The 24,178-nt window shown below is 41.0% G+C and overlaps 1 protein-coding gene across 12 annotated transcripts in view; it reads left to right on the top strand.

Annotated features, from left to right (window-relative positions):
• The window catches only part of LOC134205271 (227 kDa spindle- and centromere-associated protein-like), a 261,767-nt gene that overhangs the window by 15,569 nt on the left and 222,020 nt on the right, over positions 1-24,178 (top strand). For all 12 annotated transcript variants that reach the window (XR_009978107.1, XR_009978106.1, XR_009978109.1 and 9 more), the window contains one exon: positions 9,883-11,520. Coding sequence is in view for 7 of the 12 variants with exons in the window: in XM_062680373.1 (XP_062536357.1) it covers positions 9,883-11,520 (1,638 nt within the window). In the remaining 5 variants the exon portion in view is untranslated. The remainder of the gene's footprint in view (positions 1-9,882; positions 11,521-24,178) is intronic.

Below are 24,178 nucleotides of genomic sequence, written 5' to 3'. Positions count from 1 at the left end.
TCTAAGCAATACTAATGTCACTAGTGGTACACTGGGGTTGCTTTTTACGTGGTTAGATTTTATGAATTTCTTGGCCTACCTCAATTTTTCAGCATACATCCTCATTTATTCGATTTTTTGTGGATTTTTCGTTAGGTCAAATCGGTCAACTCTGTTGAAGATGAGGGTACCTTCCCACAAAAACTATTAAACAATACATAAATGACAATATTTCACATCTAAATGTCGCCTGAGTCTTATCAAGCTGCTGCCTACAGTAAGATGTATACTACGTGATATTCCAACAAATTCAATGCCTCAAGACTTCCAAAGGCCAGAAGAACCAAAAAACAAACTGCGTAAAAGGTGATTCCAGTCTCATTTTGTACAATGGAAACCATGGTACAATTATGTACTAGGAGGGTTTATAATCGTGTTATACAACGATACTTATACCACAAGTGTGTCTTTAGTATAAGCTTCATATAAGGTAAGATTGGTTATTGCCTGATTTTCTCAAAGATGCACGTGGCATACCTTTCAGGAAAATTACCACCTCGCTTTCTGCACCCCATTTAGTTGATTCTTATAATGAGTGAATAGCATTACGGTGTATCGTTCGGCGCTGCCATATCGACCCATTTGGAGACATTATAATAGCCGCGCAGTGTATTACATCCCGAGAATCTGACGATATAATGTAAATAAAAGGGTAAATACGGCATGCAGTCAGCGCCACTTATGTGTTTACCGGTCAAGCATAGTTGTCCCATGTCGTATTTATATGATGTAATTCCCACTGTGCTGGCGGTGTCGTATTTACTCAGACATGTTATTTCTCTATCACACATCATGAGGCTTGCCAGCAATCCTTTCTAGTTCTTAAATCCATTGATGGATTCTTTTGTCGCGACGTGCGACGTTACGCGACGCGACTCACGTAAAAGAATACCAATTATTATCAATGAGCTCTCTAGCAATTGGTGCTAGTCGACGGCATAATTTTTCGTACCTTTATAGGCGGCGTTTAGAATTGTGATTGCGCGGTAATTGTTACAATCCAGCTCATCACCTTTTTGTAGATGAAACGCACGTCTTCCATCCACTTCTGCGACAGAACCACATTCCTCTAAACCTTGGTAATTACCTAGTGCAACGCTTCAGCCAATCCCTCACCACCGTATTTAAACAGGTAGTTGGTCAACCTCAGGGGCTTTGTTGTTTTCAATCGGCCAATCTTCTGGATTTCCACGAGATCCTGAGTTGTAAAACGTATGTCCTGCGCACGTGACCCCAGGTTGGTCACCATACCACAATCGTTGTCTGCCACATTCTCATTCAGGTGCCCTTCCTAGTTCTGCCGCCACTTCTGTATCACCTCACGCTCGTGGCGCTTTTTGCTCTCTCATTTAATAACTGTGGAAGTGCTTAATGAACACTAAGCTGTGAGGCGGCTCTGTCCCAGTGTGGGGATGTAATGAGAAGAAGAAGAAGACGAAAGAAGAAGCGCCCGTTTGTATCATGCCTCGTTTGCCCATGTGCGGTGTTGCAACAATCTCGTTCAGCTGCATTCTTCTCCTCCAGTAACTCCTCACATTCGCCGTCATACCACTCGTTTCTCTGATCCATGGCCACCGTGCCTAGTGCAGCGGTTGCAGTGCTATCAATGGCGGATCGAATATCTCTCCAGTCATGTTCGAGAGAAATTGCGCCTTGCTGCTCTTTCGTTGGAAGCGCCACGTCCGGCTGTTGCGCGTAGTCTTGAGTTAGTCTACCATCCTGTATCCGCCCAATATATAGCGTTCAACTTCGATGCGTGTTGTACACCGTCGAGAGTTTTGAGTACATGCATACTGCAATGAGATAGTTGTCGGATTCAATATTCGTACAGCGGTAGTGCGGACGTTCTCTATGTCGGAGAAGAATTAACCGTCGATTAGAACGTGGTTGATTTGGATTTCTTGGTAAGTTGACCTCCATGTGGCTATGCTTGCAGGGGATGCAAGTTCTCTGGTTCACCATTCCGCGGAAGGCTGCAAAGTTTGTGCACCGTTGGCCGTTGTCATTCGATACGATGTTTCATATTGGAAATTGGCCAGATCGCACTATAGGATCAAATATATGGCCAAAATACTATTTTTATATGCACGAGAAAGGCACCAACACCGCTAGGTGATGTAATCACGGTTTTTACAGAAGGTAACGGAAATCTGCAACCAGACACCTGGGGGCGGACTCTGGTAGTGTGGGGCTGGGACACTATACTACTCCCGACCCACTAAATAAAACCAAGTCCTTCTCCAGTCAGGTTCCACGACCCGCAAATAAGCAATATAAAGGGGGTGAGATTGAGCATAGCGCCCCACGCCTCCACTACTATTCTCACTACACTCGCCCATACCAGCAGTGAGGATAACAGCAGAAACATGTCACAGTTACCTTACAGGAGGCTCCCCACTGCTGGCCACTCGCCACACAAGTAGTCGTCATTCAAGGTGATGCAGTTTCTGCAACAGACGACACCCATGTTCTGCCAAGCCGGCGGAATCTCAGAAGCTAATTTGGCAATTTCTAGGTTGATCACACCCAAGCTGATCCCAACGACCTCGAATCGTCATGGCCAGACCTTTCAATCTATGGGAGACCCCACTGTGTAACAGTTGGGGTGCCTCTCTCTCTCAGCCACAATACTGCCGAAGCAGATCAATCCAACACTAACGAGATCTGTTGTTTTCACTAAATTGGCGGTAGTGAGGAAACGCCAAACTCAAGCAAATCCGATGCGCGCACCACGAGTGACCGATTGGCCATCTAGTGATTATTCAATTTGACGATAACGATAAAACGATAAAAATTTCACGAGTGATATGGCTGTATGTCTGTGCTAGTAGTACCATGTGAGGCTTACTTGTATGCTCAATCATACGTTTGACCGGTCACTCCGTGGGGGCATTACTGGTATATTATATGGTATCACTGGCATTACCTCCCATTCGCTACTCCGCATACTCAACGCATAGTCAACTCCACTGCACCAGTTCAATAATAGACAATACCCTGAAAGCAGGCAATTATCTACTATTGAATTCATACAAAAAGTCGAAAGACAAATGGTCGAAAGGACAAAAGATCGAAAAGACAAAACGTTGAAAAGAACAAAAGGTTAAAAGGGAGAAAAATCGATCAAGAATAAGTAGATAACAAGTTGGGTGCATTCCAAAGGATTTTGTGAAATGCATTTAACTTCAAGCAGAAGTAATACACGCATCTCATCCAGCAAAGTTGAAGAATGAGCAATTCAAAAAGAAGGAGTATTTAGTATGAAATAATATTATTCAGCTGTGAAGTTATTTAACAAAAAAATGATATTCGTACGGCCGAGTTGTCGAATAATATGCAATTAATTGTCATCAGTCGTTTGAGCCACCCCAAGTAACAAGCTAGACTGAGCTGATTAAGCGAAAAAAGTACTTTTAAAGCAACTTTTGGTTACTTGAGACGCGAATGCTGCGTAGAACAGTCACACTCATCAAATGCTTCAGCCAAGCAAGTCTTTGGCATAGCAGAGTGTGATTGATTCACACTCTATACAAATCCACCCACCAGTGCACAGTGTGCAAATTCGAGCCAAAAAACGGACGCAATTCAACCACGGTATGTACATATCTGGAGAATACCTTAAAAAAATCATAAAAAACCCAAAGAATCTGATGATGCCGACCCCTTTGCCGTTAGAATACTGGAAGTGTCCTATTTTGTCCAATTTCCCCTACAAATAGAGGATTTTGCTAATGCATATGTTCACATCAATCGAAAAGACAGGGAAAACCTTGACTTGTGTAATGGAAATATCATAATAAGCCTCCCATATATTTTTGAACACGGATAAGTGTCTCATTTTGTCTAATACCCCCTATAAAATGCTTCAGATGATACACATTTAAGATTCGAGGAGATCATCAAATGAGTTACTGTCAGTTATGGAATTCAGGACGATGAAATAGTGTTATCCTCGGACAATTCACTGGGAATCTGTTTAGTGTCTGTTTTTGTCTGATGCCCCCTATAATTTAAAAATATTTTCAAAAGTATAACATCAAATCAATTTTAATTTTTGGAAAATGTACTAAGATCCTTGAAGACTATTGTAGGCATATCAAAAGGCTATTCCTTTTTTGCAGGGTCCCTTCAGTGTCTCATTTTGTCCAATATCCCTTATACGTTGAACCTTTTTATCGATTTATTGCTTTTCTCACCGAAGAATAGACTACCGTGCAAATTTGCCGAAGTACCAAAACAAATGCTCACACGTCCAATTGTATAGAAATTAGCGAAAGCACAATGATTGCACCTTATTTCACACGCTCTTTCTTGTAGCGGAGACGTCATCCATATATGGAGAAACTGGTGGGAACATATTTTAGTGGGACAATATTTTTTGCATGGAAGTCGAACACGGCGCAAAATTCGCAATATCAGAACACACAAATTAAAAGCTCGAGAAAATTTTGTGAAAATCGGCGAATTATCTGGACAAAGAAATGTGATGTTTTTGTGCATTTCAATGTATAGGGGGTATTAGACAGAATGAGACACTGGACGATACACTCTAAAAAGAAAAAAAACCTTTCTTTAATATGTCCACTAAGTAAGCAAGGATGCTAATATAATGTTCGTAGTTATTAATTAATTTGCTCAATCTGATTTTAAAATTTCATTCAACTATAAGGGATATTTGGCAAAATCAGACACTATTCACCCCCTAGGAAAAGTCACATTTCTTTGTCCAGATAATTCGCGGTTTTTACAAAATTTTCTAGAGCTTTCAATTTGTGTGTTCTGATAAATCAATAAAAAGGTTCAACGTATAAAGGATATTGGACAAAATAAGACACTGAAGGGACCCTGCAAAAAAGGAATAGCCTTTTGATATGTCTACAATAGTCTTCAAGGATCTTAGTACATTTTCCAAAAATTTAAATTGATTTGATGTTATACTTTTGAAAATATTTTTAAATTATAGGGGGCATCAGACAAAAACAGACACTAAACAGATTCCCAGTGAATTGTCCGAGGATAACACTATATCATCGTCCTGAATTCCATTACTGACAGTAACTCATTTGATGATCTCCTCGAATCTTAAATGTGTATCATCTGAAGCATTTTATAGGGGGTATTAGACAAAATGAGACACTTATCCGTGTTCAAAAATATATGGGAGGCTTATTATGATATTTCCATTACACAAGTCAAGGTTTTCCCTGTCTTTTCGATTGATGTGAACATATGCATTAGCAAAATCCTCTATTTGTAGGGGAAATTGGACAAAATAGGACACTTCCAGTATTCTAACGGCAAAGGGGTCGGCACCATCAGATTCTTTGGATTTTTGCGATTTTTTTAAGGTAATCTCCAAATATGTACATACCGTGGTTGAATTGCGTCCGTTTTTTGGCTCGAATTTGCACACTGTGCAGTGTGTGAAGTTCTCGATAATAAACAATGTGGGTTCGCTTGACTGTGGATGTACAAGAGTAAAGCACATGTGACGATTGGACAAATCAAGCATCCGAAAGATATTCAATTTGCAAAAAGAGCTAACCCCAGGTTGGTACTCGGATTCTGATGGCTTATCCGCAAACGCGACCTTTAAGTGGTCTTGTTGTGTAGGGGTTATCACGCTTATCTAGAGAGTAGGAGGTTGAGGATTCGAGTCGCTCCAAGACACGCTGATTCTTTTTCGCAAATTTCATATCAGTTTATCCATTTCGAAACATGTGATGTGCATATACACAGCCAAGATATTTAACAAAAGAATATCATATTGTTAGAGATAAAAAAGATTGTTGTGTTGAGAAATGAATTAAACTTGTATGAAAATGATTCTCTCCGCTTCAGATTCTTGTCTGTTTAGACCTTTTATCCCTTTCGACCTTATGTCCTTTAGACCTTTTGTCTCTTGACCTTTTATCCCTAACCCTGTAATCGATTAGTTGGGTTGCTAATTCAGACAAAACTGTTTTATGGCTATATGGAAGCTGCATAAACGATAAAAGGTGAAATATATTCGGCACAAACTGACTAGATGAGAGATATTGGGGTCTAGTCGAGTTGAAGCTCAAGGAGTTATATGCAATGGTTTTCTTGTTATTCAGCATTGGCTGCTTATTAGGGTGGCTCAAATTAGTATGGAAAAAACTTTTTTAATTTTTTTTTGATTGGCCGCTCTCTTATACGGTTTTATTTGATGCTCTGATGCTCTGGACAAAATTTCAGTCAAATCGGTCAACGTTTGGCCGGTGCTAAACTCGTTGGAAGTTTATGTCCAAAAATGTATGCAGAAACATCCAAAAACAGTGATTTGCAGTTAGACGCAGTGTTGGTAAAAACTCAAAATCTCAAAACTCATGGATGATTCAAATCAAGCGTGAGTTGAAACGCACCCAACTCAGCACCTAAAAACTCATGGATGAGTTGAATCATCCATTTGAATCATCGTAGGTTTTCTTTTGTTCTCCTTCGTTAAAAACAATGAATTGACGTTTGTCGCATAAAATATTAGACACTCTTTTATGTATATGCAATAAATTGCCCCCAAATTGATTTCAAATGCTTTTTTAAACCAAAATGATTTTTTGGCAAATGAGTGAAATGATGCGTTTTGCCATGAAAAATTCAAGCGTGATGCATTCCTTTAAAATCGCAGACGATTTCGTTCGCACGGGAGCGCACGTTGATTGAGATTTATGAGTGATTTTACCAACACTGGTTAGACGGCACAATTTACAATGGCATCGGGTATCGAATAGAAACGAATAAGAGGGTGGCCCATCAACAAATTTGAAAAAGTGTTTTGAGCCACGCTACTGCTTATATTCGATTATTGAACAGCCTAAGACTACAAGTCGAAGCTCATAGCACCAAAGTTGCAGTCATGGTAGTGGGTCACTTTTTAGTGACCTGGTCACTTTTTTCGGGTCAGTCACTAAAAAGTCTCTTTTGTAAAGTCAAACATTTATCAAAAATTATTCGATATCTGTTAAAAATAATCTTGCTTTGCAAGCTAATTATCTGAAAAGTATTGAACTATCATTTTTAAGTTTAATTTCATTTTGATTTGTGAATCGGACTGAAGCTTTTAGGAAATATTTTGAATTCAAACTAAATATTATCCCCCAAAATGCTGTTGAACTTGGTTCATAATAGTAAAACAATTATAATCATTATTTTGTGTAAGAGGTTATTAACTTTAAAGAAAAGCCAATATTTATTACTTTTCTATAACTGAAAGCAACGTTAATGGTGGAATCATTCCAAACCTAATTTATCGATTCATTGCGCTAGAGCAAACTGATTTGCGATTTAAAGAGAAAGCAACACGGTTTTCACGCGAAATCATTCATTTACCGAACAATTCAACGATGAGACAATTGGATGATTCGGAAAACGGAAGATTTCGCGCTTGTTTCAAATCGTACTGAGACTGTAGATTTTGAATTTTCCTCAACACTGACTGTAAGTCACTAATTGGTCCCTTTTTCTGTAACTGAAAGTCACTCGAGAAGTAACTATTTGGGCCAATGCCCACGTAGCGTGTTTTCAAGCTGCGCGCACGCCGCGACCACGCAAGGTACCCAGCATCAAATGTAGTCGTGCACACGTTTACGTGTTTTTTTTTTTTTTTACAAGGGAGAATGCATTTACACACTAACCCAGTACACGTGCATTGTAGTTGCCAAACTACCACACGGAAGTGTACTGGAGTGTCGGACTCGACCATACCGGTAATACCGACTAAACTCCCTTGGGCTCCACCATCGTTTCCCCAAGGAACTACCTCCCAGTACTACTTCTGGGGGATGGCAGTACTAAACGTACTCGCTCGTTCTCGCTCACACAGGCACCCGTCCCGTGCGAGACTGACTTGGGTGCTCGCTCTATCGCACCCTCAAACACACCCTACATACTCTGTTGCACCTCTGTCATGCCGTGCGGGTCTAACTTGTGTGCCCACCCTTCTCATGCCGTGCGGGACTAACTTTTGTGCCCACCCTTCTCATGCCGTGCGGGACTAACTTTTGTGCCCACCCTTCTCATGCCATGTGGGTCTAACTTGTATGCCCACCCAAACCCTTGATTCATGCTCATACACTCCATGCTTGCACACACGCTAACGCTCCTATGGGTCTGACTTGTGTGCCCACCCTTCTCATGCCGTGCGGGACTAACTTTTGTGCCCACCCTTCTCATGCCGTGTGGGACTAACTTGTAGGCCCACCTTCATCGTACCATGTGAGACTGCTCACCTCTTTCATTCAGTTCGCGCTGACACATACTACTCGAGTCATTCGACCTAACACTCCCTCTGGCATCCCTTGTGGGACTCTTCGCTTAGGTTCCCACTTCTGACATACCATGTGAGTCTGACTCACCTCGTTCATGCCATATGAGACTAGCTCAACACGACTCAACTCATTCCTTTCGTACCATGTGAGACTGACTTGGATGCTCACCCACACTCCTCTGCCACGCCGCGGGGTATCAGTAGTCGTAGGAACCAACATTCCTGCGCTACTCCCAGCGCGGCGTGTGCAGTCCATACATACACCTATTCATTCACCCTTCTGCCATGCTTCGAGGTGGCGATCTCGGTTGCCACCCGCTGCGCCATTACCTCTGCATGGGCAGACCATTCACACACTTCTTCGCGTTCGGCACTTTCGCTCTAACTTACCAATCACAAGTTAGTCATGCTTGTCGATTGTTGCTCGGCGCGCCAGATTCTCTGCAAGCTGCAGGCAATCTGAGTGGTTGCAGTCGAGACTGCGTTCCACTTCTCCACCGCTTGACACATCCTTTGGATAAGATTATCCGGAGTTGTGTCCCGGCCGCAAACGTCTAGCATTGCTCTTCTTTCGACGTCGAAACGAGGACATACGAACAGTATGTGCTCTGCAGTTTCGTCAACACCTGGGCTGTCAGGGCAGACGGGGACCTCCGCGTGCCCAAACCTGTGGTGGTACTGTCGGAAACAGCCATGGCCTGACAGGAATTGTGTCAGATGGAAGTGAACCTCCCCATGGGGTCTCCCCACCCAGCTTGATATGTTAGGAATCAGCCGGTGGGTCCACCTACCTTTCGAGGAGTTATCCCACTCGCGCTGCCATCTGGCAACCGAAGTCACCCTGGTACGCTCGCGGGCTCCTCTGGTGCCACGTAGGTCAAAACACTCCTCGTCCTCCCGGATGACCAGCCCGACTGGCACGTTTACGTGTGCATTACTCCATTTGATGCTGGGTAGCTTGCGTGAACGCGGCGTGCACGCAGCGTAAAAAACCGCTAGGTGGACATCGGCCCTTTGGTCTCTTTTTTGTGAACGTCACTATTTTTAGCGGCAGTGATCGCTTAAAGCCCCGAATTGTTAGTTGGGATTACCGATGCATGGTAATATGTAAAGAGTATTCCCCCTCTTTTTTGTAGACGCTGAAAGTGAGTAAGAGGCGCGCATTTGAGTGCCGGTGTACATAAGCCATTTCTTGAAAGGTAATAATAGCGGTAAAAATGAATGCTTCATTTCTTCAAAACAGCAATGGAGCAAAAAGACATGCTGAACAGGCTTGGTAGTCATATGGCTACCGCTTCTGCCTCTTTCCCAAGAGGTGTGAGGTGCTGCACGTGTGAAATGATCTGTAGAATTAGCCAGATGTTGGTTTATAATCGGGTGACTTTTAAGCCTAAATTTAATTGCATATATGGACGTTCTCAAACATTATCTTTTTTCTATCAAACCTTTCCTTATGATGAGCCAAACTGGCACCTATACCCGTACCGATATTGTTCTAGCTAATCACTTCTTCTGCTAAATACTTATTAACCATATTGACAAATCTTATTTTTCAGCCAAAATATTGTCAGCTTTTCAAAGCTAGCCGAAATGGTATAGAACGTCTAGAAATCAGTGACGGCGAAAGCGACAAGAATACAAGAATTGTTACTCTAGAAAACTGTGTTAAAATTGTGCTTGAGCAGCCTCCAGCGAACATTATCAATATTGTTACCAAAACTGGGCAAATTCAATTACATTCCATGAATGATGCAATGGCCAAACAGTGGAAGGTTGCACTACAATCAATAGCATTCAAAGAGAAGCAGTCTACGAGTAATGTTTTATCGTGCAATGCTGTTATAGAAGAAGATAATGATCTGTACTGCTCGTCGTATAGTGAAGGCATTTTTACGGTGACACTAATACCCACGGATGCATCGATGAAGTGTGGACTGGAACCTAAAATGTACACGCTCATGTTGTCAGGGTCCGAAATCCAGTTGAAATGTTATGGAGATGAATCAATTATTATTGCCATGTGGCCTTACAGATATATAAGGAAATATGGATATCGTGACGGTAAATTTACGTTTGAAGCTGGTCGTAAGTGTGATACTGGTGAAGGAACTTTTAAGCTCGACAATGCTAATCCGCAGGACATTTTTAGATGCATGTCAACAAAAATGAAGTCAATGAAGAAAAACATCACTACTGATAGTTTCAACAGTAGCATCGACAATAATCTAAGCTTAGTATTCTCATCACTTGAACCGGGATCAAGAAGTCCTTTGCCACCAACGCCACAAAGTTCCTTCGTCGGTGGCGATTGCCATAATCCGTTCCGTGCGGTTCTTACTTCGCCGGATATAAGCAATTCTTCTGCAATCAAAAGTTCTATTCCTAATAAACCTCCTCGGAAAGCACCGCCATCAGTAACAAGTCATCATATATCTGCCAAGGCATCCACAGAACAACGAAGCCATTCAGTACTCTCAAACATATCATCAGTATTCATCAAAAGTCATAATGGTATCGATGACGCCAACGGGCTAATCGATGTCACAAATCATCCTGTGCCATTACCTTGTGAAGGTAACCGTGATTATGAATGTGTGGAGGACATAACCGATGCCTGGAAAAAACTGGGAATTGACGATGTTAATCATACTGAACATATAACCACAACGGAGGGAGATGAACTGTCAGGGTTTATAAGTGAAAGATCTAAATCATCCAAAGATCTGAAATCAAAATATCATCACGAAAGTAGTTGTGCCACTGTAGAATCCTCAATGCAAAATCCGATGGACGAAAGCTACGACACCTTGGACTTTTTCCGCACAAGCCATAAAGTAAGCTCCGGCTATACAACTATTGTGCCAATCACCACTAACAATAAGTTATTGGCTCAATCGTCCAATTCTTCGGATGACTACGAAATCATTGGAGAACCTGCTGCTACTTCGACAATGTCTCGTAACTATAGTAGCAGCAGCACGCTCATAGTTGAAGGTTTCGACAGTAATGCCAATCAAATGTCCCTGGTGCCACCGGATATGTCTGTGTGTAGGAAAGCTGATGACAGTTATCTTGGCTACGGAATGATTCGCAAATCAAGTATACAGAACTCATCGTCTAGCGTTTGTACCACTTCAATGAATCCGTTCAAAAATGACGAGCCGGATAAAATTCATCGGTTGGATTACGCTACGGTAAGTAAACCTAAGCGAGTTTAGATATAGGTACCACGGCTTTCCTTTTCAATAATGACGATAACTATTTTGTATAATAGGAACATAATAATTTATGCCGAAATTTCCTTTATTTGGTTGTGCTAATAATTCGTCCTCGTGGTGCAGCATGCTAAAGTGTTCCACACTTCGAAATGTCTTACTAAATTTAGAAAAAAAAATCTAGGTGAACAAATGGCAATACAGACATTAGGGTGGCTCAAATTAGTATGGGAAAAACTTTTTTCAATTTTTTTGATGGGCCGCCCTCTTATTCAGTTCTATTTGATGCCCTGATGCTCTGGACAAAATTTCAGCCAAATCGGTCAACGTTTGGGTGGTGCTAAACTCGTTGGAAGTTTATATGCAAAAATGTATGCAGAAACATCCAAAAACAGTAAATTGCAGCTGGACTACACAACTTACGATGAAGAACTATGATGCTCATTCAGATCTTGGAGAATTTAATACAGAATGTTATGCAGAAAACCGCGAGAAGATTATAGTTTTCCCGGCTAAGTTATTAGCATTTCTCTGAAGTGGGGTTTGAGCAAATTTCGTTTCGTTTACCTTACTCCAGTAAAATGCTAATATCTTTGCGTAATAAACTCTAATTTTCTCGCGGTTTTCAGCATAACATTCTGTATTTAATTCTACAAGAACTGAAAGAGTATCATGGTTCTTGATCGTAAATGGTGCCTTCCAACTGCAAATCACTGTTTTTGGATGTTTCTGCATACATTTTTCCATATAAACTTCCAACGAGTTTAGCACCGCCCAAACGTTGACCGATTTGGCTGAAATTCTGTCCAGAGCATCAGGGCATCAAATAGAACCGAATAAGAGGGCGGCTTATCAAAAAATTTGAAAAAGTGTTTTTGAGCCACCTTAACAGACATGCTTAGCATTTAATATATATTACCTGATTTCAATTAAAGCATTAAGGGGGGGGGGGGTTCTGCCAATTTCTTACGCTCCATATAAATTACAATGATTTGTATGGGAAAAATCTTAAAAGGGGGGGGGGAGGTTTGAAAATCCCCGAAAATTTGCTTATGTAATTAGTGTATATTGTGTATTAATGTTATATTTATTGGCCAGCGGTTCTGTTTTGATTTCTGTTCTGATTTAAGTACGTCACCATTGTAGTTTCATGCTCAATAGTGATGAAAACGACGGAATATGCTGTAGTAAATTCATCCGTAGCATTCGTACGCCGTTTGGTATTTCAGGAAAGTAGTGTTTCCACATTTCGTCTCTTATCGAAATAACCTCTCCAAACTTCAACATGAAGTCGGCTATGGTGGAGTCACTTACCGACGAAGGTAGATCATACACCCGAACGGCAATCATGGCAAGCATGGCAATCAACATATACGGGTATACGAAACTCAAAATTATCACAAAGCATTGTTCGCTTCCAATTGTGATCCGCGACACAATTTCTTTAGAATTCATTTCGATCAGCACACAGTTGCGCGCATTATGCAACTGTATGCTTTTAACATCACTATATTGAAGTTTTATCTCGTTGTCCAGAAACAACTTCACTTTGCTAGCATCTGGACGAATTGGAAGAACACTAAAATCTATAACAAGCGTATTTTTACGAACACCACTCATTTTCAACAGACTCCTAATGTGCCGAAAGAAGTGAAAAACACGTCCGACTAGAATGATGTCTGCATGCCAACTGAATTGAACATAATCACGACAGGTCATTGCGTTTAAAAGTTATGGAGAAAATAGTGACGCCGTAATGTATCACACGATTGTATGTCATACCCCAGAAACCCATTGCCCAGAAAGTGATTCCCCAGAAATTAATTCCCCTGAATGCACTACTCCCCAGAAAACCATTCCCCAGAATGCCCCTATCCCCCGAAAGACATTTCCCAGAATGCCTCCATCCCCCGAAAGACATTCCCCAGAATGTCCTAATCCCCAGAATGCACCATTTCCTAGCTTAGTCTAAATACTTCGTAATTGCTTCATCCCGGGCAAATGCGTATTTTTAAAGAAGGAGTCATGTACTCTTTTGCCTTATTCCGGGCAAATGCATAGTTTTAAAGAAGGAGTCATCTACTCTTTTGCTTCATCCCGGGCAAATGCGTACTTTTAAAGAAGGAGTCATTTACTCTTCTGCCTTTTTCCTGGCAAATGCGTACGTTTGAAGAAGTAGTTATCTACTCGTTTGCCTTTTTCTGGGCAAACGCATACTTTTAAAGAAGAAGTCATCTGATATTTTGCATTATCCCGGGCAAATGCGTACTTTTAAAGAAGGAGTCATCTACTCTTTTGCATTATCCCAGGCAAACGCGTACTTTAAAATAATGAGTGATTTACTTTTTTACTTTTTCCGAGCAAATGCATACTTTTGAAGAAGTATCCGAGCAAAGATGGAGAGCAAATCGATAACTAATTTTGTTGTTGTGAAATCACCTAATTTTGATAACTCAGCATGATATCCTTTTGGTCGTTTTAACGGTTAAAATAACAAAATGTATAGCAGAAAAATCTTACTGTGACATCAAACTGAAAACTATTTCTGCTGTCGATGAGAGCAAATCGAAAACTGATATTGATATTGGTTTTGGATAACGAAATAAGTAATCAGTTTAATATCAGTTCATATTATTCAGAAATCAACATCAAATTGATACCTAAATAAGTTATCAATCATGAATATCAAAGTTTATGTTTATGATGTATTGTTTATGTTTATGTTTATGATATGATGTTTATGTTTATGATTAAGTTTATGATTTCAATTTGATGTCGACATGCTTAGCATTTAATATATATTACCTGATTTCAATTAAAGCATTAAGGGGGGGGGGGTTCTGCCAATTTCTTACGCTCCATATAAATTACAATGATTTGTATGGGAAAAATCTTAAAAGGGGGGGGGGGGGGGGTTTGAAAATCCCCGAAAATTTGCTTATGTAATTAGTGTATATTGTGTATTAATGTAATATTTATTGGCCAGCGGTTCTGTTTTGATTTCTGTTCTGATTTAAGTACGTCACCATTGTAGTTTCATGCTCAATAGTGATGAAAACGACGGAATATGCTGTAGTAAATTCATCCGTAGCATTCGTACGCCGTTTGGTATTTCAGGAAAGTAGTGTTTCCACATTTCGTCTCTTATCGAAATAACCTCTCCAAACTTCAACATGAAGTCGGCTATGGTGGAGTCACTTACCGACGAAGGTAGATCATACACCCGAACGGCAATCATGGCAAGCATGGCAATCAACATATACGGGTATACGAAACTCACAATTATCACAAAGCATTGTTCGCTTCCAATTGTGATCCGCGACACAATTTCTTTAGAATTCATTTCGATCAGCACACAGTTGCGCGCATTATGCAACTGTATGCTTTTAACATCACTATATTGAAGTTTTATCTCGTTGTCCAGAAACAACTTCACTTTGCTAGCATCTGGACGAATTGGAAGAACACTAAAATCTATAACAAGCGTATTTTTACGAACACCACTCATTTTCAACAGACTCCTAATGTGCCGAAAGAAGTGAAAAACACGTCCGACTAGAATGATGTCTGCATGCCAACTGAATTGAACATAATCACGATAGGTCATTGCGTTTAAAAGTTATGGAGAAAATAGTGACGCCGTAATGTATCACACGATTGTATGTCATACCCCAGAAACCCATTGCCCAGAAAGTGATTCCCCAGAAATTAATTCCCCTGAATGCACTACTCCCCAGAAAACCATTCCCCAGAATACCACAATCCCCAGAATGCCCCTATCCCCCGAAAGACATTTCCCAGAATGCCTCCATCCCCCGAAAGACATTCCCCAGAATGTCCTAATCCCCAGAATGCACCATTTCCTAGCTTAGTCTAAATACTTCGTAGAAGGAGTCATGTACTCTTTTGCCTTATTCCGGGCAAATGCATAGTTTTAAAGAAGGAGTCATCTACTCTTTTGCTTCATCCCGGGCAAATGCGTACTTTTAAAGAAGGAGTCATTTACTCTTCTGCCTATTTCCTGGCAAATGCGTACGTTTGATGAAGTAGTTATCTACTCGTTTGCCTTTTTCTGGGCAAATGCATACTTTTAAAGAAGAAGTCATCTGATATTTTGCATTATCCCGGGCAAATGCGTACTTTTAAAGAAGGAGTCATCTACTCTTTTGCATTATCCCAGGCAAACGCGTACTTTAAAATAATGAGTGATTTACTTTTTTACTTTTTCCGAGCAAATGCATACTTTTGAAGAAGTATCCGAGCAAAGATGGAGAGCAAATCGATAACTAATTTTGTTGTTGTGAAATCACCTAATTTTGATAACTCAGCATGATATCCTTTTGGTCGTTTTAACGGTTAAAATAACAAAATGTATAGCAGAAAAATCTTACTGTGACATCAAACTGAAAACTATTTCTGCTGTCGATGAGAGCAAATCGAAAACTGATATTGATATTGGTTTTGGATAACGAAATAAGTAATCAGTTTAATATCAGTTCATATTATTCAGAAATCAACATCAAATTGATACCTAAATAAGTTATCAATCATGAATATCAAAGTTTATGTTTATGATGTATTGTTTATGTTTATGTTTATGATATGATGTTTATGTTTATGATTAAGTTTATGATTTCAATTTGATGTCGATATCAAAATATGTTTTCTTTTTGCTCTCATTATGATGTCAGGCTTTGCTCGGGTAGTTATCTATTCGTTTGCCTTTTTCCGGGCAAACGCATACTTTTAAAAAAGGAGTCATCTACTCTTTTGTCTTATTCCAGGTAAATACATACTTCTAAAAATGGAAATCATATATTCTTACGACCCATTGCATTTCATATTCTTTTCAACGATTATGCCAAATGGTCATTATGCCAAACGGCTTTATGCCGAACGGCATTATGCCATATGGGCTTCCCCCAATATGAACAACGAGTATAATGGATTATATCCCGGGTAGAGGTGAATAACAAACAAATAACATAATAATAACAAATTTTGCTATGATAACATATTTAGTTATTCTTATGTTATTCATAAATAACATAAAATGACATCCCAACAACAAGTTTTGTTATAATAGTAAAATTAGTTGTTTTTATGTTATTGTAAGAAAGAGCACAACAACAAATGAAGAACACATTTTGCAATCATAGCAAAGTTTGTTATTCATTTATCATTTGCATCTTCAACATATCAATAATAACTGATTTTGATATTTTCTTTTCTTCAAATATTTTGCTATTGGTTTGTTATTATAATAGCAAAATGAGTTATTTATGAGTTAGTTGCTAGTGCAATGTCTGTTATTATTTTTGCTATTTTATCAACTATATCAAACAAACTAATATCAGATTTTGCTATTCAGTTATTCATATATTAATAGTAAAATTTGATATTATTTTCCTTTTTTCTTCTACCCGGGATTCGTTTTGCCTTATTCCGGGCAAATGCGTACTTCAATATAAGTATTTTTGCATAGAAATATAGTATCTAGTATTTTTAATTTATAGAAATGACAGCGAAAAACATAGTTTCTTAGACTGATACCTTTTTCTGGGGAACGGGTCATTCTGGGTTTTTGGTTTCTGGGGAATGGGTCATTCGGGTTTTTTTTCTGGGGAATGGGTCATTCTGGGGATTTCTTTTCCGGGAAATGGTGCATTCTGGGGAATATCATTCTGGAGAATTGGTCGTTCTGGGAAATGGAATTCTGGGAAATACCATTCTGGGGAACTGATTCTGGGGATTGGTATTCTGGGCATTGACATACAACCGTATCACACACATAAGGCAAAACCAAACGATTGAATCGAGAAAGGCATCGTCACCGATAGGTTCTGTTTTTCGTTCAATGATTGGTTTCCGAGTTAAAATTGATGAGTTGAAATCGGTCAAGCGGGTTGAATTACTACTTTTCTAAAAAGTACCCCTTCTTCATACTCTTCTCATTTTCCCAATTACATATAACTATTAGAATAACAAATTGTTAATCGATTTTAATTTGTTATTAGAATTATCAATGAATTATTGGCAGTGGCTGATTTTCTACCCGCCGCTGTCACATCCAGGCGCTATAGTATATGCGCAAAATAGCCAGCACGAGTTAATAACCAGAAATTTGTATGGCGAAAGGCATCTAACGCGGGTTTTCTTAAGATTAGAAACTTTTCATGAAAAACTATTTGGTACCGGTTATGTAGGAAGGTGTCCGCTACTACGCCTACCAAATATTTTTTCGATTGAGGTGCTTAATTTTGAGAAATCGAACCTTAGATGCCTTTCGCCATACTGACATGCCTGGATGTGACAGCGGCGGGTAGAAAATCAGCCACTGCCAATAATTCATTGTTAATAGATAGGGGTGATCGGGGCAGTATGGGCCACCTAAGGAAATCGTTCCGAAAAGCGCTGAAAAGCTCAAAAAAGCATCGTTCAAATGTAGTTGACTGATACTAGAGAATGTTACCTTTCATATTTCGTCGATGAATGACGAAAAATGCGTTTGGAAATTGTTGGAATGCACTTTTGAAAATGTATTGATTTCAATGTGTGTTCCCGACTATACGGGGCAATATGAGCCACCATTTGGGGCAGTACGGGCCACGCTTCCAAAACCTTTATTTAGGCGAAAAAAGTATCGTAATATAGAAGAATATGATATTCCTACAACAGTTGTGAGTATTCCATACCAAATAAAATGAAAAAACTGCTCAACAGCGGACTGAACTGATTTGCCACTCTTCACCTTTTGAACAGTCACATTTCAATTGGTCAATGGTCATTTTTTCTGTTTCTATCGCAGTAATGCGCTGTTGTAATTTTTCCGTAATGAATCTTACATATATGATAATATTCTTGTATTTGAATACTGAAATTTGAACTTATTCGCATTTTAAGGCCAGATATCTTGTTCTATGCAGGTATGCCCATATTGCCCCATAGAGACTGGTTTTGGGAAAAAAAGTTTTATGATAAATTCAGATTTGTATCAATATAAACATGTGTGCACAATATTCAATTTTAATAAATCTTTTGATTGTGGTGTATTTTTGACCTGTATTTTAATCAGTTTTATGTCAAAATCTTATTTATAAACTTGAAATCTTATAATAATTTTGCCTATGCAGTGAAAATTTACATTTTCAAGTATATTATCATGTTTGAATTGAATTTTAATGCGGTTTTCACGTTGATGCATATGTGGAGCATCCTCTTAAAGATCATATAACTTTTACATGATAAAACTTGTCAATAAGCTCAAAATGAGGGTGGCTCATATTGCCCCGTATGTTCATATTGCCCCTACTGCCCCTATGCATGATAATGACGAGAGTAAATTCTTGTTAGAATTATAAAGAATTACAGAAAACCTTTCAATAGTGCTGTCCAATGAGCAGCTCGAAGTAGCTCGAAGTTCGTCCCATCCCTCTCATGCCCATTTGTTAACAAAAAAGAACGAGAAGGACGGGAACTACTTCGAGCTGCTCATTGGACAGCATTAATTATTAACTGATGTCGAATTCGTTTTTATGTTTGTTTGTTTATTGTCGTCAATCATGTTTGTAGACCGTTTGATAGAGATTTAATCTTATAATATAGTTCTCCGTTACTTAAAATTACTAAACACTTTTATCCGAGATGAAAATTATGCACACCAAGCATTTACTGAGTGCGCAAGTATTGTTTCAATTTAGTCTTAGATGTAGTGAAATCAATAGCATTGCAATGTTTATTATAAGCAGCCATCATTTGATTTATGGGTCCGAATTTCGCATAGTTTGTACGGTGACTACTACAGGCAAATAAAGTTCGATTTCGCAAAGGTCTTTGTGGGATATAAAAATTTAATTTAGATAATATTGCCTCTGAGTCGACCTTGTTCGAGATAACATCATTAATGAAAGATAGCATCGCATATTCCCGTCGTTCCTTCAATGTTTGTATACTAATTAGCATGCATCGTGCTTTATAAGACGGGAGTGGAAGTTGAGTCCACCCTAACTTGCGTAGTGCATATAATAAAAATTGCTTTTGTACCGACTCAATTCTTGTGTCATGCGTGACTGTGTAAGGTGACCAAACTATGCTGCAATATTCAAGTATCGATCTGACATAAGCAATATATAATGTTTTTATAGTGTATGGATCGTGGAAGTTGTAGCTAAACCTTTTTATGAATCCTAACATATTATTAGCTTTGTTTATAATAGTATTATAATGGTCAATGAACGTAAGCTTAGAGTCTATAGTTATGCCAAGATCCCTAACTTTATCACATCTTGTCACCTTTTGGCTACCTAAAGTGATTGTCATATTTGGAATATTTCGTTTTCTGCTTATAGTAATTAAGTTGCATTTCTTTATATTGAGCTGCAGCAAACTTTTTATACACCAGTTATGAAATATCTGGATCTCCTGTTTGAATGTGTTCATGTCTTCAGCGTCTTTGATCTCCATAAAAAGTTTCATATCGTCAGCGTAAATTAATACTTTTAGATGTTTTAGAATGAAGGACAAGTCGTTTACAAACAAAATAAACAATAGCGGACCTAAATGAGAGCCTTGCGGGACTCCCGATGTGGTATGAATAGCTACAGATTGCTTTCCTTTGAACCCAACTATTTGATTGCGACTGGTCAGATATGCTTCAAGCCATTTAAGGAGTCCAGGCTGGATTCCCATTTTTCGCAGTTTAAAGGGAAGCATTGGTATATCGACTATATCGAACGCTTTACTAAAATCCGTATATAAAACTTCAACGTGATTTCCTTTGTCCATGGCTTCAAGAGAATAATTCACAAATTCCAGTAAGTTCGTAGCTGTCGACCGACCTTTAAAGAATCCGTGCTGCCTTGTAGTGATCCTATTTTTTATTTGGTTGAATATTTTCTCATTGACAATTGCCTCGAATAATTTTGGAATGGTGGAGAGAAGAGCGATTCCGCGGTAATTTTTAAACCTGGGTCAGTGCCAACCCGAACTCTGAATAAAAAACATTTTCAGTTCCATCTGTCATTGGATATGTTTGTATGCGTAGCATCGTGTTTGTTTTGATTTGAAACATATGATCCAGGAATCTAGTACAGTGGCAGTGCGTTGGCCAGATCATGATAAATAAAAATGTTTAAGTGCGTGAACTGATTTTTGTGGATACATAGTGCAATTTACTTTTGGGTGGATATTTGTATTTAATTATATTCTATAATCCTGTGCACATTTTTTACCAAGAATTCCGTATAGAATTCATGTAAAGAAGTTTTTTTATTCTACAAGGATTTATCTAATAAGTCATATTTCAATTCCAATTACTATTTCTGTAATAGTCCCTTCAGGAATTTACTTGAAGTTTCCTTCAGAATTTATTTATTTATCATCAGACTAAGGCCGGAGTGGCCTGTGCTGCACATAAAAGACTTCTCCATTCAACTCGGTTCATGGCTGCACTTCGCCAACCACGCAATCTGCGGAGGGTCCGCAAGTCGTCCTCCACCTGATCGATCCACCTTGCCCGCTGTGCACCTCGCCTTCTTGTTCCCGTCGGATCGTTGTCGAGAACCATTTTCACCGGATTACTGTCCGACATTCTGGCTACGTGCCCGGCCCACCGCAGTCTTCCGATTTTCGCGGTGTGAACGATGGATGGTTCTCCCAACAGCTGATGCAACTCGTGGTTCATTCGCCTCCTCCACGTACCGTCCGCCATCTGCAACCCACCATAGATGGTACGCAACACTTTCCTTTCGAAAACTCCCAGTGCGCGTTGGTCCTCCACGAGCATCGTCCAGGTCTCGTGTCCGTAGAGAACTACCGGTCTTATAAGCGTTTTGTAGATAGTCAGTTTGGTACGGCGGCGAACTCTATTCGATCGGAGCGTCTTGCGGAGTCCAAAGTACGTACGATTTCCAGCCACTATGCGTCTCCGAATTTCTCTGCTGGTATCGTTATCGGCGGTCACCAGTGAGCCCAAGTACACGAATTCTTCAACCACCTCGATTTCGTCACCACCGATAGAAACTCGTGGTGGGTGGCTCACATTGACCTCTCTTGAGCCTCTTCCTATCATGTACTTCGTCTTCGACGTGTTGATGACTAGTCCAATCCGTTTAGCTTCGCTTTTCAGTCTGATGTAGGCTTCCTCCATCCTCTCAAAGTTACGTGCCATGATATCAATGTCGTCGGCGAAACCAAATAACTGGACGGACTTCGTGAAAATCGTACCACTCGTGTCAATCCCTGCCCTTCGTATTACTCCTCCAAAGCGATGTTGAATAGCAGACACGAAAGACCATCACCTTGCCGTAACCCTCTACGGGTTTCGAAGGGACTCGAGAATGCCCCTGAAACTCGAACTACGCACATCACCCGATCCATCGTCGCCTTGATCAACCGTATCAGTTTATCCGGAAATCCGTTTTCGTGCATTAGCTGCCATAGCTGGTCCCGATCGATTGTATCATATGCGGCTTTGAAGTCGATAAATAGATGATGTGTGGGCACGTTGTATTCGCGGCATTTCTGCAATACCTGACGTATGGCGAACACCTGGTCTGTGGTAGAGCGTTCACCCATAAATCCCGCCTGGTACTGCCCCACGAACTATCTTGCAATTGGTGTTAGTCGACGGCATAAAATTTGGGAGAGTACCTTGTAGGCGGCGTTCAGCAATGTGATTGCGCGGTAGTTGCTACAATCCAGCTTATCGCCCTTTTTGTAGATGGGACACACGACACCTTCCATCCACTCCTGCGGCAGAACCTCATCCTCCCAAACCTTGGTAATCACCCAGTGCAGCGCTCTAGCTAGTGCTTCACCACCGTGTTTAAACAGCTCTCCTGGTAGTTGGTCAACTCCAGGGCTTTGTTGTTTTTCAGCCGGCCGATCTCCTCCTGGATTTCCTGGAGATTCGGAGCCGGAAGTCGCATGTCCTGAGCGCGTGCTCCTAGGTTCATTACCATACCGCCACCGTTGTCTGCCATATCGCCATTCAGGTGCTCTTCGTAGTGCTGCCGCCACCTTTGGATCACCTCACGCTCGTTCGTAAGAAGGTTCCCGTTTATGTCCTTACACATATCGGGCTGTGGCACGTGGCCCTTACGTGAACGGTTCAACTTCTCATAGAACTTTCGTGCGTTATTAGCGCGGTACAGTTCCTCCGTCTCTTCACGGTCTCGATCTTCCTGCTGGCGCTTTTTCCTCCGGAAAATCGAGTTTTGTCTGTTCCGCGCCCGTTTGTATCGTGCCTCGTTCGCCCTCGTGCGGTGTTGCAGCAATCTCGCCCATGCTGCATTCTTCTCCTCAACTAACTGCTCACATTCGCCGTCATACCAGTCGTTTCTCTGATCCGGAGCCACCGTGCCTAGTGCAGCGGTTGCGGTGCTTCCAATGGCGGATCGAATATCTCTCCAGCCATCTTCAAGAGATGCTGCGCCTAGCTGCTCTTCCGTTGGGAGTGCCACTTCCAGCTGCTGCGCGTAGTCTTGGGCTAGTCTACCGTCTTGTAGCCGCCCAATGTTTAGCCGCGGCGGACGACTCCGACGCGTGTTGATCACCGTCGAGAGTTTTGAGCGCAGGCATACTGCAACGAGGTAGTGGTCGGATTCAATATTCGCACTGCGGTAAGTGCGTACGTTCGTGATGTCGGAGAAGAATTTGCCATCGATTAGAACGTGGTCGATTTGGTTTTCCGTTATTTGATTAGGTGATTTCCATGTGGCCTTGTGGATATTCTTGCGGGGGAAGAAAGTGCTTCGGACTACCATTCCGCGGGAGGCTGCAAAGTTTATGCATCGTTGGCCGTTGTCGTTCGATACGGTATGCAGACTATCCGGTCCGATGACCGGTCTATACATTTCCTCCCTTCCTACTTGAGCGTTCATGTCACCGATGACGATTTTGACGTCCCGCAGTGGGCATCCATCGTATGTCTGCTCCAGCTGCGCATAGAACGCTTCTTTCTCGTCGTCGGATCTCCCTTCGTGTGGGCAGTGCACGTTGATGATGCTATAGTTGAAGAAACGGCGTTTCATCCTCAGCTTGCACATCCTTGCGTTGATTGGCTGCCACCCAATCACGCGTTGGCGCATCTTACCCAGCACTATGAAGCCGGTTCCCAGCTCGTTGGTGGTGCCACAGCTTTGGTAGATGGTAGCCGCTCGATGCCCGCTTTTCCACACTTTCTGACCTGTCCAGCAGATTTCCTGCAGCACTATGACGTCGAAGTTGCGGGGATGTAATTCATCGTAGATTATCCTATCGCAACCTGCGAAGCCTAGCGACTTGCAGTTCCATGTTCCAAGCTTCCAATCGTGATCCTTTATTCGTCGCCTAGGTCGTTGCCGATTGTATCGAGTCGTATTATCTTCTATGTCGTTCGTAATAGTTGTTTTTAAAGGCGGCTTATTGGGCCTGCGCAAACCTCCTGTCTCGTCGGAGGGCCGTCGTGTCAGGGCTGTTTAGCGTCCCACCTAACACCAGGACTTGGGCTTGTGCGCTTTGAGCGGCACACGGTCGCTTTGGCGGAGCCTACTTGCGGATACATGCAGCTTTTTATAGAGGTTTAACAGGGCCCACTGTCAAACCCCACCACATCCTAGGCAGGCGCCACAACTCGCAGATGGCCTGGGGAGGGATC

The sequence above is a fragment of the Armigeres subalbatus genome, chromosome 1 (genome assembly GCF_024139115.2).
Source record: "Armigeres subalbatus isolate Guangzhou_Male chromosome 1, GZ_Asu_2, whole genome shotgun sequence".
Taxonomy (NCBI): Eukaryota; Metazoa; Arthropoda; class Insecta; order Diptera; family Culicidae; genus Armigeres; species Armigeres subalbatus.
This window is presented reverse-complemented; position numbering and strand designations above follow the sequence as displayed.